Below are 14,516 nucleotides of genomic sequence, written 5' to 3'. Positions count from 1 at the left end.
TCATAATTAAAATCACCATAATAATGATGATCACCTATACATTTTCTTCTTGCTGACCTCCACATTATCAGGACTATACTTGATAATGTAAATGTCACTCAACTAAATATTTCATCCTGTGAATCTCTACCTCACACAATACTGCCTCAAAACCACTACTATTTCCCATATGCATCTTTTACCTCTTGGATGGAGGAGATACTAGGGAGAAATATGAGGAAGTATGAAATCAGTGAGCTGAGAAGAGAGCTGGCATTGCAAATGATTCAATATACAGACTGTATTTACAGAAGAAATGACATAATGATGTGATGTTTGTTTTTTTAATGGCAGAAATGATATGTATTTGTAGGATGAATTAAGCTTAAGCAGATTTGATGTTAGGAACAAGGAAAAATTGTTCAGTAAAATAGTGTTCAGTAGAATATGTGCAGACAGGAGAAACTGGATATAATGGGGTGACAACCTAGTCAGCTTCAATGCTTCCAAACCAAAAAACTGTATTATTCTTTTTCATGTGTGGTCAAATATTAAAAATAGAAATAGTTGGGTCCATTTTAGACAAGACAAATGATGAATATACAACATAATTTTAATTTCCTGAAGCTTTGACCTTCATATTAAGGTCATCATCTGAAGTATACAGCAAGCTATATTACATTTCACACACTATGCTAAAGAGACAATGATTTGATCAACGGTTATTCTACTGGCCTGACCTTTAGTGAAAAATTAGATTAAATTAAAATAAATGAAATAAAATAACTACATCAAAGCTATATTCTACTCAACACAGCATCAGGGAAAATTTTTAGTTTATTACAGCAAAAATGATATCCTAATTTAACATAAGAATTCTTATATTAGATTTAAGATGCTTGATTACCTTTAGTCCTATTTATAATAACTCTTAGGGAGAAAGGGTATGTGGATAGAATATGAGCCTTCTATATTCCTGGGATTTTTAGACCATCATTATTGTTAAGATTAGGGTGGTTGATAAGAATTTCACAGGCCTCCTTAAATTTATGTTCATACCACGTTTTGGTGTGATGTAAGCAACAGGTGCTTTTTCGGCCAATTCTATGTAAAGTGTTCAGGGCATGATCAGAAAGGCCAGCTCCACCATAGTTATTAAATTTAATGTGCCCTTTATGTTCCTTTTGTCTGATAGGAATTGTGCATCCTGTTTCTCCTATATAGGGCAAATTACAGGTGCAGTGAATATGATATACTCCAGGGTGGACCAACAGAGGGAGTGGATCCTTAGCATTTTAAAGGAAAGGAGAAAAAAAAATAGTTGGGAATCACTTTACCATTTAACCGGAGTCTGCCCTGGAGATTGTTATACAAATTCAATTGGATACGTATACAAAAGAGGCTTGTGACAGAGATAGGAGACTGGCTGAATGACAGGTTCAGAAAGTAATAGAAGTGCTGAGTCTAAGAAAAGGAGTGTGGCCAGCAGGATATTATATGGTTCTGTACTTGGGCCACTATTGTTTAACTTATATATTAAAAGTGTTGTGATAAGAATGCAAATCATGACCAAATTTTGCTAGCGGTAAGATTATGTATTTCAGATAGAGGATATTGCAGAAAGAGTATTATATTAATGGAAATCTGATGTAAGTAGTCAATGAATATCTGTGAGTGGGAGAGAATTATAGCAGTGGGAGAATACTAAGATAATTAAAGTCGTCACATCAGATAACTTCTGTGTTGAAGAGAACATAAACTGGTGGTAATAAGCAAGTCATTCCTTCACTTCATAAGCTTTGATGTGGTTACATCCAGGGCCATACTCATGGAAAAGTGCACGAGGCTCTAGATAGGGCCAATATAAGGGCTCCAAACTATGAGAAGGGAGCTGTGGAGCACTCTAACGCCTTGAGCCCCACCAGCTTCAAGAGAAGTGCAAGTACAGCCCTGACTACATCTTGATAGATATGGTCACCTTGGTTCAGAAGAATTGAGAAGACAACTGCAAAAATTCAATGATGCATAGCCAAGACAATATCTGGTCTATGAAATTATGCAATCAGACGAGGTAGAGGGAAGGCTTCCAAGCATGAATAATGAAGAAAGAGATATGTAGAAACAAAGTAGATCTTACATGATAGACATGAGTGAGATTTTACAGCTCATGATATCTGATCAGCCATTCTAAGAATGATATGTTCCAATTCCTGAATTTTAATAATTTGTTGTTAATGACCTTCTTACTTCTCCTGCCTCTTCCAAAGGAGCAGCTTTGAAGAATCACTCTTGTTCCGTGTATTTACAGCTGATTATTTTAGTCATAACAAGAAAGTACTTGAAGCTTTTGGCTTCAAGTACTTTCCTGACTAAATAAACACACGTAAAACCACAGTAATAGGTTTTTATAATACGTAAATATTTTGTCCTAAGTGTCTTAGGACATCGTCAGTACATTTGAGAACAATACTAGGAATAATATACAGATAGGGCGCATGAATACAACGGAATCCAAATGCGTGCAGCAGTGCTTTCTAGCATTAAAAAAAAAATAAAAAATAATACATTAGATTATTTAGATTAAATTAAAATTGAATTATTTTACACAATTTTGTATGACAATTTTCCATACTTTAGGAATGGCAAGAACATTATTGCAGTTTAGATTGGGTCTGTGAAGTAGGGCTTCAGCACTTTCTTTATATAAATGTTCATGTTTGTATGAAGATCTGTGTAGAAGTTTAGTCTTTTCCCAGTGGATCCTATGTTTTGGGTTTTCAACTCCGTGTTGGGGGAGGTCGGATTTCTGCGGCTTGATGAGACGGATATGATCTTGATGTTCAGAGATGCGTTTAAGAACAGATCTGCCTGTCTGCCCAAAGTACGACAGTTTACAGGAGCATGGTACCTCGTACACGCCAGGTAGTAACAGAGGTGGGAGTTTGTCTTTAGGCAAAGGTAACAAGTTGTAGATCTGGTTGATGGGTTTGTAGGTCGCAGCAAGATTGTATTTTTTCATAATTTTTGAAAGTCACTCTGAGATGCCTTTGACATAAGGTATGGGAACCCTATGGGCTTGTTCTTGTCTGGGTTGATGTGTGGAGAAATGGCTGATGATTTTTTGAGTAGTTTTAGGATTGTATCCATTTAGAATGGCTGTGTTTTTGATTATTTCCAATTCTTGTTTTAGAGATTCCTCAGAGGAACAAAATCTGTGTGCTCTGGTTACCAGTGATTTGATGATGCCAAATTTTTGAGAAGGATGATGAGCAGAAGAGTTGTGGATTTAGCGACCTGAAAAGGTCGGATTTCGATAGACAGAAGTGGAGATGGAACCATCTTCTTTTCTTTGGATGTGTGAATCCAGGAAAGAGATACCCTGTGAAGATTCTTTTTCTAACGTAAATTTGATGCAGGGGTGAAGAAGGTTTATTTTATCTAGAAACAGATGTAGCTCTTGTTCGGAATGACCCCATACTGCAAAGACGTCATCGACAAAACGTAGCCAGATTTTTGGTTTGGGTTGAAATGCAAAAATTTTTTCCTCAAGATCTTCTATAAACAGGTATGCCAAGTTAGGTAATAAAGAGGACCCCATAGCTGTTCTCTCCTCTTGCTTGTAGATTTTTTCTTTCCAAGTGAAGTAACCGGAAGTAATTGTAAATTTGAATAGTTCAACAATATCAGACGGAAATTTTTGAGTTAGCAAGTCCACTGTTTCCTTATTGGGGATATTAGTGAAGAGGGAGACGATGTCAAAGCTAATTAGCATGTCAGTTTCCGACAGTTGAGTGTCTTTTATTTTAGCGTGAAACTCTGTTGAATTTTTAACTGATGAGGCTGAATGGCCAATGTGGGGATGGAGAAGGTTAGCTAAGAATCTTGCTAACTTGTAAGTTGGGCTGCTAATAGAATCAACAACGGATCTGAGTGGGACGTTGTTCTTGTGAAGTTTGGGTAAACCGTATATTCTAGGAGGTCTAGCATGGTATGTCTTGAGTTTTTTTACAGTTTCTTCATCTAAAGAAGTTGTTTCATCAAGTAGCTTGTTCAGTTTCTTGAGCTGTCTTTTTGTGGGATCATAATCAAGTTTTGTATAAGTATTTCGATCTCAGAGTAGTAAATTCATTTTCCGGTCATATGACTGAGTATCAAGAACCACAGTGGTATTGCCCTTGTCAACTCTGGTGATGATTATGTCTTTATTATATTTTAAGCCAGTAAGAGCTTTCAATTCTGATGGTGGAATATTTAAGCCCAAAGGTTTGGCATCAAAAATTATTTTTGCTATTTCAAAACGAAGTTTGTTGGCTTCAATACTGGAGAGGTGGCCAATGTTTCTTTCAATGTTGTGTATAAAATCTAGATATGGAAAGCATTTTGGAGGAATGGCAAACTTATGACCTCTTGCTAGAACATTTAATTCATCTTCTGTTAGAGGATGGTTAGATAAGTTAACCACCCATTTTTCGAAGGTTAATTTGTTGGTATTTTTCTTAGATCGCTTTGACAAATTGAGGTATGTAGGTCAGTGTTACTTTTATCAAAAGCTTTGGTCCCCGAATTTTTTAAAACACTAATAATCACTTGTATCAACTCTTGATTTAACGTGTTTGACAATTCTGCTTCTAATTCTATAATTTTTTAATTATTTATTGCCAATTTATGTTTAGAAACTCATAGCTGATTAAGCAGAACTGGATGGCCTGCTTTCTGATAGATTTTATGAGCACCTGGTGATTTAACAACTTCCTTTAGTTTACTTTTTAAAAAAAGAGATTCGGGCACGTAGTTTACCCTGTTTCAGTTGAAGTTCGCCTAGTAAGTCCATCTTCTGTGCTGTCTGTTCCCCGTGAAGGAATTTCTTTATATAATCAAGTACTTTCCTATTTTGGGAAATCAAAATAGCAGGGGAGAAAGGCTGATTAATTTCTGTTTAGAAAGAGAGATGAATATAACAAACACCATAATCATAGACTATATACCTGGAGATCACCTGGTGATAGAACCAGAACCCAAACTGACTTTATCCTAATTAATCAGTGATGGAAATCCATAATGAAAAATGTAAAAACACTTCCAGGTGCAGACTGTGGCTCAGATCAACAACTTCTCATAGCAGGCAAAAATACATTTAAAGGTGAATAAACTAACCTATTTTTCAAGAATAGAGGTCTCAAGAGTTAATAGTAATTATAATATTGCAATGGAAAATTGACTTTCAGAATTAAGAAGCTGTATAAAGGAAACAACACCAGAAGAACATCGGTGTAAAACAAAAGCAATAATTCTAGAGACTGCAAAGAATACAATTCCCAAAAGAACAAAAATAAACAGTCCATGGATCTCAAGTGAAACACTAGTTCAAATTGAACAAAGAAGAAAAATCAAGGCAAATGGACTTTCTAATGAAAAAGATAGACAAAAGTATTCTGAATTATTAAAATGTATCAGAAAAACTCTGCAAGAAAGACAAAGATAAGTTTTTACAAAAGCACTGTGAAGAAATTGAAGAACATTCTAATAAAAATCAAACCAAAGATCTATTCAATAAAATCAAACTCATAACTAGAAACTTGAAACAAATACCTCTAGCACAGCCAGGGGTTTGAAACCCATAACCTGCCTGCGGCCCAGGACTATTAGGAATGCAGCCTCATCAGATCTTAACTTTTAACATTATTATGTGATACGAAAAATATGCTGTCTTTCTTGCTGTTTTGATACAGGAATTTGAGAATAGTTACATGATTTAAGAAAAAATTATCAATTTTTTTTATATATATGCGACTCCATTTTCAGTCACCATAAATACATTACCTTCAAATTTTCAAATGGAATGTATAGAGTTGCAATCAGATACTCAACCAAAAGAAAAATATGATCATGTCTCTTTGCTAGATTTTTATAAGACCTATCTTCCCAGAAAAAATATTCTTCGCTTCACAATCCCACTTTATTCATGTCATAGCTTTTTCATAGTACGTACATTTGTGAATAACTATTTGCAACAATGAAGCATACGAAGAGCAAAGTTAGATAAAAAATTTCTGACGAGAACCTTGAGAGCTCACTATGAATTGCAACTACATCCATCGAGCCAGACATCGATACATTGGTTTCACGTACAAGGCCAAATATCTCACTAGTTGTGTGTTTATGTTGCCCTCTTTTTTTTTTTTAATGTTATAATAAAAAATTTTTAAAAATAAAGTAAGTTTTGTTACTTATATACATTAACTATATTATATATTTTATATGCAGCCCAAGACAATTCCTCTTCACTCAATGTGGCCCAGGCAAGCCAAAAAGGTTGGACACCAATGAGCATAGCTGATTCAAACAATCTAATTTTAACTGATACAAATGATGTATTCAAGAGATGGAAAAGTTACTGTGAAAATCTTTATAAAGATACTACTACTATCTCATTTGAAGAAAATCAAGAAGAACTCATACAAAAAGAACTGAACATTTTAAAAGACGAAATTGAATGGGCTTTGAAAAATCTCAAGAAAGGTAAAACACCAGGGTGCAATCAAATACCAAGTGAACTACTCATAACTCTGGGGCCTAATGGAACTGAAATTATCTTTAGACTATGCAGGAAAATTTGGGAAACAGATATTTGGCTAGAAGATTGGTTAAGATCTATATTCGTACCATTACACAAGAAAGGAAATATTAATGATTGCAACAACTATAGGACCATTGCACTGATTTCACATGCAAACAAAATTCTGCTATGTGATTAAAGAAAGACTGAAAAACTATACTGCACTACAAATCCCAAATGAACAGGCTGGTCTGGTAGAGGTACCAGAGACCAAATTGCACACATAAGGCATCTAATAGAAAAAACCTATGAGTTCAATATCCCAATGTATCTCTGTTTTATGGACTGTACCAAGGCATTTGACTGTCAATTGGAAATGTTTAATTGATTGAGAATACTGGCATTGGATCTTTTATCCATCCATGAGCATCCATCTCCAGCAATACATTTCAAAGATGTCAAGTGTCTCGCCTACCAAGTGTCCATGAAATCAATCAATCAATGAAATCAAGTGTCCATTAAATTCATGAAATCAAATTTCCAGAGTACATTTCCAATGTACTCTGGAAATGTCTGAACAAAATGGGAATTCCAAAATACCCAATCAACTTAATAAAACAATTATATGACAGGAACACAGCAACAGTGAAGATAGGCCAAAATATCTCAGAATGGTTTAAAATAGAAAAGGGGGTTAGGCAAGGATATATCGTATCTCAACTTCTATAGTGAATTCATAATGAGAAAAGCTCTTGATGGATGGAAAGATGGAAGATAAACAACTTCAGGTATGCAGATGATACTTACTGTGCTTACAGCCAGCAAAAAGAGAACTGATGTCACTTATTGGGAGAGCATTAAATATGGACTTAAAATTAACAGAAATAAGAGCAAGTATATGATGATAGGAAAAGAACAAATATCTACTCACATCAACTTAGAAAAAGTAGAACAGTTCATATATCTTGGAGCCCTGATAGATAATAAAGGTGGGTGTCATACTGAAATAAAAAGAAGAATTTCTATGGGAAGGAATTCCATGACACAACTAAAAAAGATATGGAAAGATAGAAATATTTCTAACACTACCAAATATAAACTAGTGAATACCCTTATTTTTTCAATCGTTCTCTGTGGTGCAGAATCATGGACACTTGGTAAGAGAGACAAAGAGACACTTGACAGCTTTGAAATGTAGTGCTGGAGAAGGATGCTCATGGATGGATAAAAGAACCAATGCTGGTATTCTCAATCAATTAAACATCAAAAGGAGACTGAGTGACATAGTCAAAAAGAAGATACTTCAATATTTTGGACACGTACCACAATGAGATGGTGATAACATCAAGAAGGAAATTATGCAAGGAAAAGTAGAACGAAAATGCAGTTCTTATCCTAATCTCTTACTCTGCATCCAAAGTAAAATTCATATGCTTTTTTTAATGAAAGATGTTAAATTTGCTCAGGAGGGATTTCAAAGTTAATTTCTTAAACAAATTTATTAAACAAGTCAGCACTGTTAACACATTTTCTAGACATTAGTGAAATTAAAATGTATCAGAAATTTGTGTTTTTGAAGAAAAATATTAAATACAATAAATTAAACAAGAAAGCTTAACAGAGTACACAAGAACTGACAAAAAAATGAATGCAAGCAACATTCAGCCTTTATTTAATCACTTATGGAATAATAGCATAATATTTTGAATAAGCAACATACGTCACAATATTGATAAAACAGTTATTGAGTTCATCCTTTGCTTAGGTGTTTGATGAACAACTTCAGTGTAATAACTTCAATGTACTTTTTTTTAAAAAAATGGTAGGTAATACATGGAATATTATATTTCCAATCAGTATGCCAAAATAAATAAGTACAGTTCATGTTATGGAGAAAACTTGTGTTGTGTAATATTATTAGAAGATATAAATCCATCAATGGAAAAGTCTAGGTTTTATTTTATTTCAAAGATCCTGAAAAGATTCAGTTTAATCCCTGCATTCTTCTCTATCAATAAAATCTCCTCCTAGTTACCATCCATGAACGACAAACAACCTCCTCCCTCCTGGTGTTTACCAGGTTCACTGTGATTGTTTCTGCTCATACTTTGGACAAACAGGATAATCATTTGAAAAATAACAAGAACACCACTCGTATATCAACAACAACAATAAACTTGAAAGATCTGGACTTGCACAGCGTGAAGTGGAGACACCAACAATAATATCCTCTGGTCCAATACTCACCTTTAACACTGGTACTATTTAAGTTGGAACGTTATTTAAAGAGAGTGTCAAAGCACTTCTACACTGCCCAAACTTAAATCAGAATGACTGTCTATCCATAGCCGAGATTGAGAGAGTTTCATCCTCAAATGGTAAGCAATAGCATGCATCCCTTTCCCTACCTTTATATAATAGTCATTCAATTATTTTATTTATCAGTTGTTATTTTGTTATATTCAAAATGAATTATTTAAATTTTACCATTAGCTTCAATTGTAATCTCATTTTATTTTATAACCACCAACTCCTTGTGATTATGCTGATGCACTGATGATAGCCTGTTCATTACAGGCTTGAATATTTGCAATAATAAAAAAATTAAATTAGAACACCACATATGGTTCAAAAAAGGTGATTCTTCAGCATAAAAGCTGCCTCAATTCTTGAACCTAGTAGCACATAATATTTATATAATTATAAATACATTTTATTTCAACTTTATGTTTTCACTACCCAGCTAACTGTTTGAAACCTATTTGAATCCTTGTATGCTAACAAGGATCCAAAGATGACATTGGCCAATACCTGCAGCTTATCACATGTCGGAAATATAGTGCCTTCTAAGTCTGTTATCCAGGGATGTTATTTAATAAATGTAGTTTTTGAGTCAAAAAAGGCTTTCTGCTTGAGACAAGCTTTTTGAATTATTAATAGATAAAACAAACTTAATTATATACATATTAACAAAGAGCAATCATTAGAAATGTCATAAATTATCACTAAGCTGCACAATCAAAAGACTGCATGAAGATATATAACAAGTTTCAATTAAATGCGGCCATATGGGACATAGAAGTAACTAAACAAACCTCAAACTTTTTAAGAGAAAGTTCAAAGTTTTGATGAGCATTATACTTTTAAAACTACCACAATTCTATCATGAGTTCCAACATTACATAATATCGCCTAACCTGTTAAAAGCTGTAGTTATAAATTTTTAAAAATATTTTAGCAATTTTTATGTTAAAATAAAATGAATTTCAATTATAAAGCTCTCAATTTAATGGGAAAGTTTCATTTTAGACAACTGTGACATCATGCTTCAATGAAATCTATGAAATATACAAGCACTATGACAGGTGTGTTTCAATGTTTCCAAGGTAACGATAAGCAGCCAGTGTCTGTTTCACGGTCACCAGTGAAAAGTGGCATAGCACAGTAGTAAGATGAATGCTATTGTTTGATCCAACGTATTTGACATAATACTTTATTATTAAGTGCAAAATCATGAACTTTAGCCAGAGAAACTGGAATGAGGTGTACTGTGTTGGAAGAACTTTGCCCCAGAAGGCAAGGGATCTTAGGTTCAAGAGGGGAAAAACCTTGCAAAAGCTGTAAAGGTTATCCAGAAAATTGCTGCTGTGTGAAGAAGAGATGCAAATAATGCTAACTCTATTGTATAAGGCGCTAATCAGGCCATACCTGGATTTTTGTCACAGATCAGGTCACTTGGATATCCAGGCATTAAGGAAATATTAGATAAGAAGAGAAAAGACGATATGATTTACATATACAAGTTGGTAAGAGAAACTTATCAGTTAGGTGGAGATACTGCAGGAGTATACGGAAGTTTAAAAAAAAAATAATAATAATAAAAAAATCAGCTAACGCCTTTTATTCCCTTATAGGGAGTAGGCGAGGCCGTTTTTTAGCCCTATCTAACTTTTGGAGACTGAGTGGGCAGTTCAATTTCCACTGGTACCCAATCAGAGATAGCTGGCCCAGGGCTATTACTAATTAAGCAGCACTCAGTGAAGAGAGACAGCTCAACAAGTGCTGCCATCTTGTAGTCCCTAACACAATATATTTAATGTCTGAAATAAAGTGGGTTCTATGGTCGATTTTCTTGAGTTTACGGGACAAAAAACCCGCTTGCCCGTGCCAGAGATCGACTAACTCGGGAACCGGTCAAAAAAAGGCTTTGAAAAATTTCCTCTAGTCGCCGACTAGATTCAAAACTAAGACACCTTCCTTTGTGCAGTCAAGTGCCGTGGTGTGCAAACGCCACATCCACTCAGCTAATAGGGAAGTAAAAAGAAGTCATTTGACTTCATGAAGACCCAAAATAATATTAACACTAAAATACTATTCCTTTGAACTGGAAGAAGGAAAAAAAAAAGAGTGAGAGAAAGAAATGTTTTAGCTGATATAGAGAAAGAAGAATGGAGTACAGATCATAGATGTGCAGAGTGAATTTGATTGATGAAAGAACACACACACACACACACTCGATAATTGGTCCACCTGCTTTTTTCTTTTTTTACTGGACAAGTCTAGAAGAACAAAAATGAACGTGAGCATATAACAAGAATTTGCTTCGTTTATTTGAGACGGATAAAATTTTTAATCGAGTCAGCCAGTACCCTCTACTACATGGAGTATTTAGAAAAATTAAATAATCTTGCTTAAAAACTTTATTTTATCATGTCACACTAGATGGTTCTTTATGCAATAAATACTCTATACTGGATCAAAGTAATAATGAATCATGTAATAGTGTTATGGTGTTCAAATATGTCACGAACTGATAAATGAAAGCCATTCGTTATTGGAAAAAGGGCCACACTTCAATGCTTTAAAGGATTAGAATGGAGAGTTTACCAGTTCAGTACCATACTGACAAGAATGCATAGATGACATCTGAATTTTTTAAAAATTGGCTCGAGTTAAAAATACACCTCATAATTTCCTAGAACATCATTAACTGCTAAGAACTGCATTCATCTTTAGTACACACACTAACACGAGTTAGCTTTGTATTAGGAATCTCCCCCCCCTCTGATTTACATATTCAGCATGATAGGCATATAAATATAAATGAGAACTGAGAACCTATCCTCTGTATGTAATCAGTTAACATTTGCCAGTAATGGGGAAATGTGGCAACATAAGCCAATTTGACCATGGGCAGGTAGGTGCCAGTATTTCAAAAATAGCCACACTTGTTGGTTGCTTTCATACTACTGTATCAAGAGTGTACAAGGACTGGATTAATCATCAATAGATATTCAACAGAAGGGCTAACATTTGTCAACTAAGCATAGTTGATCCTAGAGGTGAGCATTGAGTGTCATGACTGGTATCTAAGCAACAACATGCAAGTCACACAGCTCACCCACCAGTACAACGGTCAGGCAGTTCGATCCATTTCCACATGCACCATGTGCCATACCTTGTTGCTTCACCTGGAATTCCACAGCCGAAGACCAAGGAACATTGGCAGTGGACAATGGACCAACAGATGGAAGAAGACCATGTGTAATGACGAGTCCCTTTTCCTGCTGCACCATGCTGATGGCTGGATTTTCACATTTGGCATAAACAGCATGAACCCCCAGCAACTGGGGTTCAACAGGCCAGTGAAGGTAGTGTTTATGGTCTAGCGAGCTTTTTCTGGCACAACCTAGGTCCATTAGCTATCATCCCACAAACACTGAATGAATGCTATATTGATCTGTTAGTCAACCATCTCCATCCATATCTATAGAAAGTCTACCCAGGCGACCACAGTACCATCTTTCAACAGGGCAATGCACCTTGTCATCGGACTCGTACAACTACTGAGTGATTAGAGGAACACAACAATGAATTTGCCACATTGCTTTGCCCCTCCCCCAAACTTCCCTGACTGTAACCCAATGTGCAGGATATGCTAGAACAGGATGTGAGAACTGCTGATCCTCCTCCACAGAATGGGTGCAAACTGTTGGAGTTGCCACAGCAGACATGGGTAGTTATGCATGGAGGATGTTCAACACCTTGTGGAATCTGTTCCTAGGCATCTGTGAGCCATGATTGCACAGAGAGGTGGATGAACATGTTATTAGGTGGGTGTTCCTAATGTAAAGCTAACTCCGTGTATATACATTAAATGTATTTTTATGGTAATATTTTACTTTGAAGTCTGTAATTTTGCTATAAAAAAATAATAAACGCTTTACCAACTTCATTACACGAAGTTGGTAAAGAGTTTATTGGGACAAATTATGCATTATGCTATTTCCAATGTGGCCCAATTAACCAGATTCCATTGTACATCATTTTGTTTTTTTTTTAAGTGCCCAAACATGAAAGGAAAAACAATAGTATATTTAGATACCATGAGAGGGTGGGCTAAAAAATATTTATTATATTTTATTAATTTTTGGCAATATAGAAACCATAATCTAGAGAGAGACCAAATATGGAACTTTTTCAAGCCGCTTCAGGCTTTTAATTAGCAGATTAATGGTCTCAACACAGGGTGATGAAATTCATCTCCCACCTAAAGGCAATCACAAACATTCATGACCACAACAGGATTCAAACCCGCAGACTGTTGGTTAGATATGAATAACAGCCTTGATTTAAATGGATTTGAAGTCATATATTTGTAAAAGTGTTGACAATTGTGTGAGAGAGAGAGTGAGTGAGTGATTACTGTTGATACGATGCAAGTAAAAGAAAGAATGTATATGGCAGAATGATTTTAATGAATGCTGATACTAGAGAGGTAACTGAATCAGTCGAAATAGTGGAATCACTAAGTGAACGCTTTGCAAGAGTATATCATCCAGGTGGTGATATTGCAGGAACGAGAGAGCCAAGGGCTTATATTGGAACTGAGGTAAATGAAATGGTAGTGCATAGCATATTACGGAACCTTAATGTGAATACAGCTGTGGGATTGGATGGTATACCAGCTCGAGTTTTACGTGAAGCAGTGGGGGAATTGTCAATGCCCTTGACCATATTGTTTTATTACAGTCTCAGCTCTGGGTTAGTCCTGAGGGGGTGGAGAGAGAGAGGAAAATAGTTCCACTACATAAAGGAGGTTCCAAGATTGATGTAGCAAATTACTGACAGATCAGCACATCAGGAGGAGTTGTCAAAGTATTGGAGAAGTTGGTCAAGAGCAAAATACAGGAATGGATAGAGGGAAATGGGATACTGTATGGGGGGGGGGGAAGCAGCATGGTTTTTGTGAAGGTAAGGTCATCCTCAGTAACTTGCTCACATTTTATAATACAGTGACAGCTGAATTGGATAAAGGTACTGTGTTTACAATGACACTGATGGACTTTGCAAAGGCCTTTGACAGGATACCATATGGAATTCTAATCAGTAAACTGCAGCACATGGAAATAGATATAGGGTTAGTGAGATGGATAGGAGGGTGTTTCATGGAGAGATATCAGTAGTTTATTCAAGAGCAGAGTTCAAAAGGTTTGCGACTAGTGGCGTGACACAGGGTTCTATTCTAGGACTGCTACTGTTTCATTTGTACATTAACGATATAGGAAAGGACCTGAGAAGAACTGTTCAGTTGTTTGCCAATGATGCAAAGTTGGGTAGAACAATAGTTAATACAGATGATGTCAAAAATTTTGCAGGATGATTTGGATAGATTGGCAGATTGGGCAAAGGAGAATGGATGTCAGTTTAATGTAGCAAAGTGCAAGGTTACGCATACAACATTGGTAAAACTGCACTCCAGGAAACTGACAAAGCCAGAGACTTGAGAGTGTTAGTGGATAGGGAGTTAAAGTTTAGGGGACTCATAGAAAAAGTGGTTAAAGCAGCTCATCAAATTACTTGAGTACTGAAGAATACTTTGATGAACAAGTTATTATTCCTCTTTATCGAACTTTGATAAGACCCCATCTTGACTACTGCATGCAGACCTGAGCACCAGGATTTTTTTTTTTTTATGTTG

At 35.5% G+C, this 14,516-nt stretch overlaps 2 protein-coding genes across 3 annotated transcripts in view; one reads left to right on the top strand and one right to left on the bottom strand.

The window, feature by feature from the left end:
- LOC150093406 (uncharacterized) overlaps positions 1 to 6,734 on the top strand; it is a 53,612-nt gene extending 46,878 nt beyond the window's left edge. The window contains exon 2 of the mRNA XM_090413609.1: positions 6,244 to 6,734. Within this exon, the coding sequence (XP_090269735.1) occupies positions 6,244 to 6,734 (491 nt within the window). The remainder of the gene's footprint in view (positions 1 to 6,243) is intronic.
- Positions 1 to 14,516, bottom strand: part of krz (beta-arrestin protein kurtz) — a 371,699-nt gene that overhangs the window by 323,430 nt on the left and 33,753 nt on the right. The window contains exon 1 of one of the 2 annotated variants that reach the window (XM_090414204.1): positions 7,467 to 7,486. The exons of the other annotated variant lie outside the window; for it this stretch is intronic. The gene's annotated coding sequence lies outside the window, so the exon portion shown is untranslated. Of the gene's footprint in view, positions 1 to 7,466; positions 7,487 to 14,516 lie in introns of those variants that run through there. 2 annotated transcript variants of the gene reach the window in all.

This window comes from Typopeltis vanoorti, chromosome 24 (genome assembly GCF_054136105.1).
Source record: "Typopeltis vanoorti isolate ZY-2024b chromosome 24, IOZ_Tvanoo_1.0, whole genome shotgun sequence".
In the NCBI taxonomy this organism is placed as follows: Eukaryota; Metazoa; Arthropoda; class Arachnida; order Uropygi; family Thelyphonidae; genus Typopeltis; species Typopeltis vanoorti.
The sequence above is the reverse complement of the archived record's forward strand: the minus strand, read 5'-3'. Positions and strand labels throughout refer to the sequence as shown.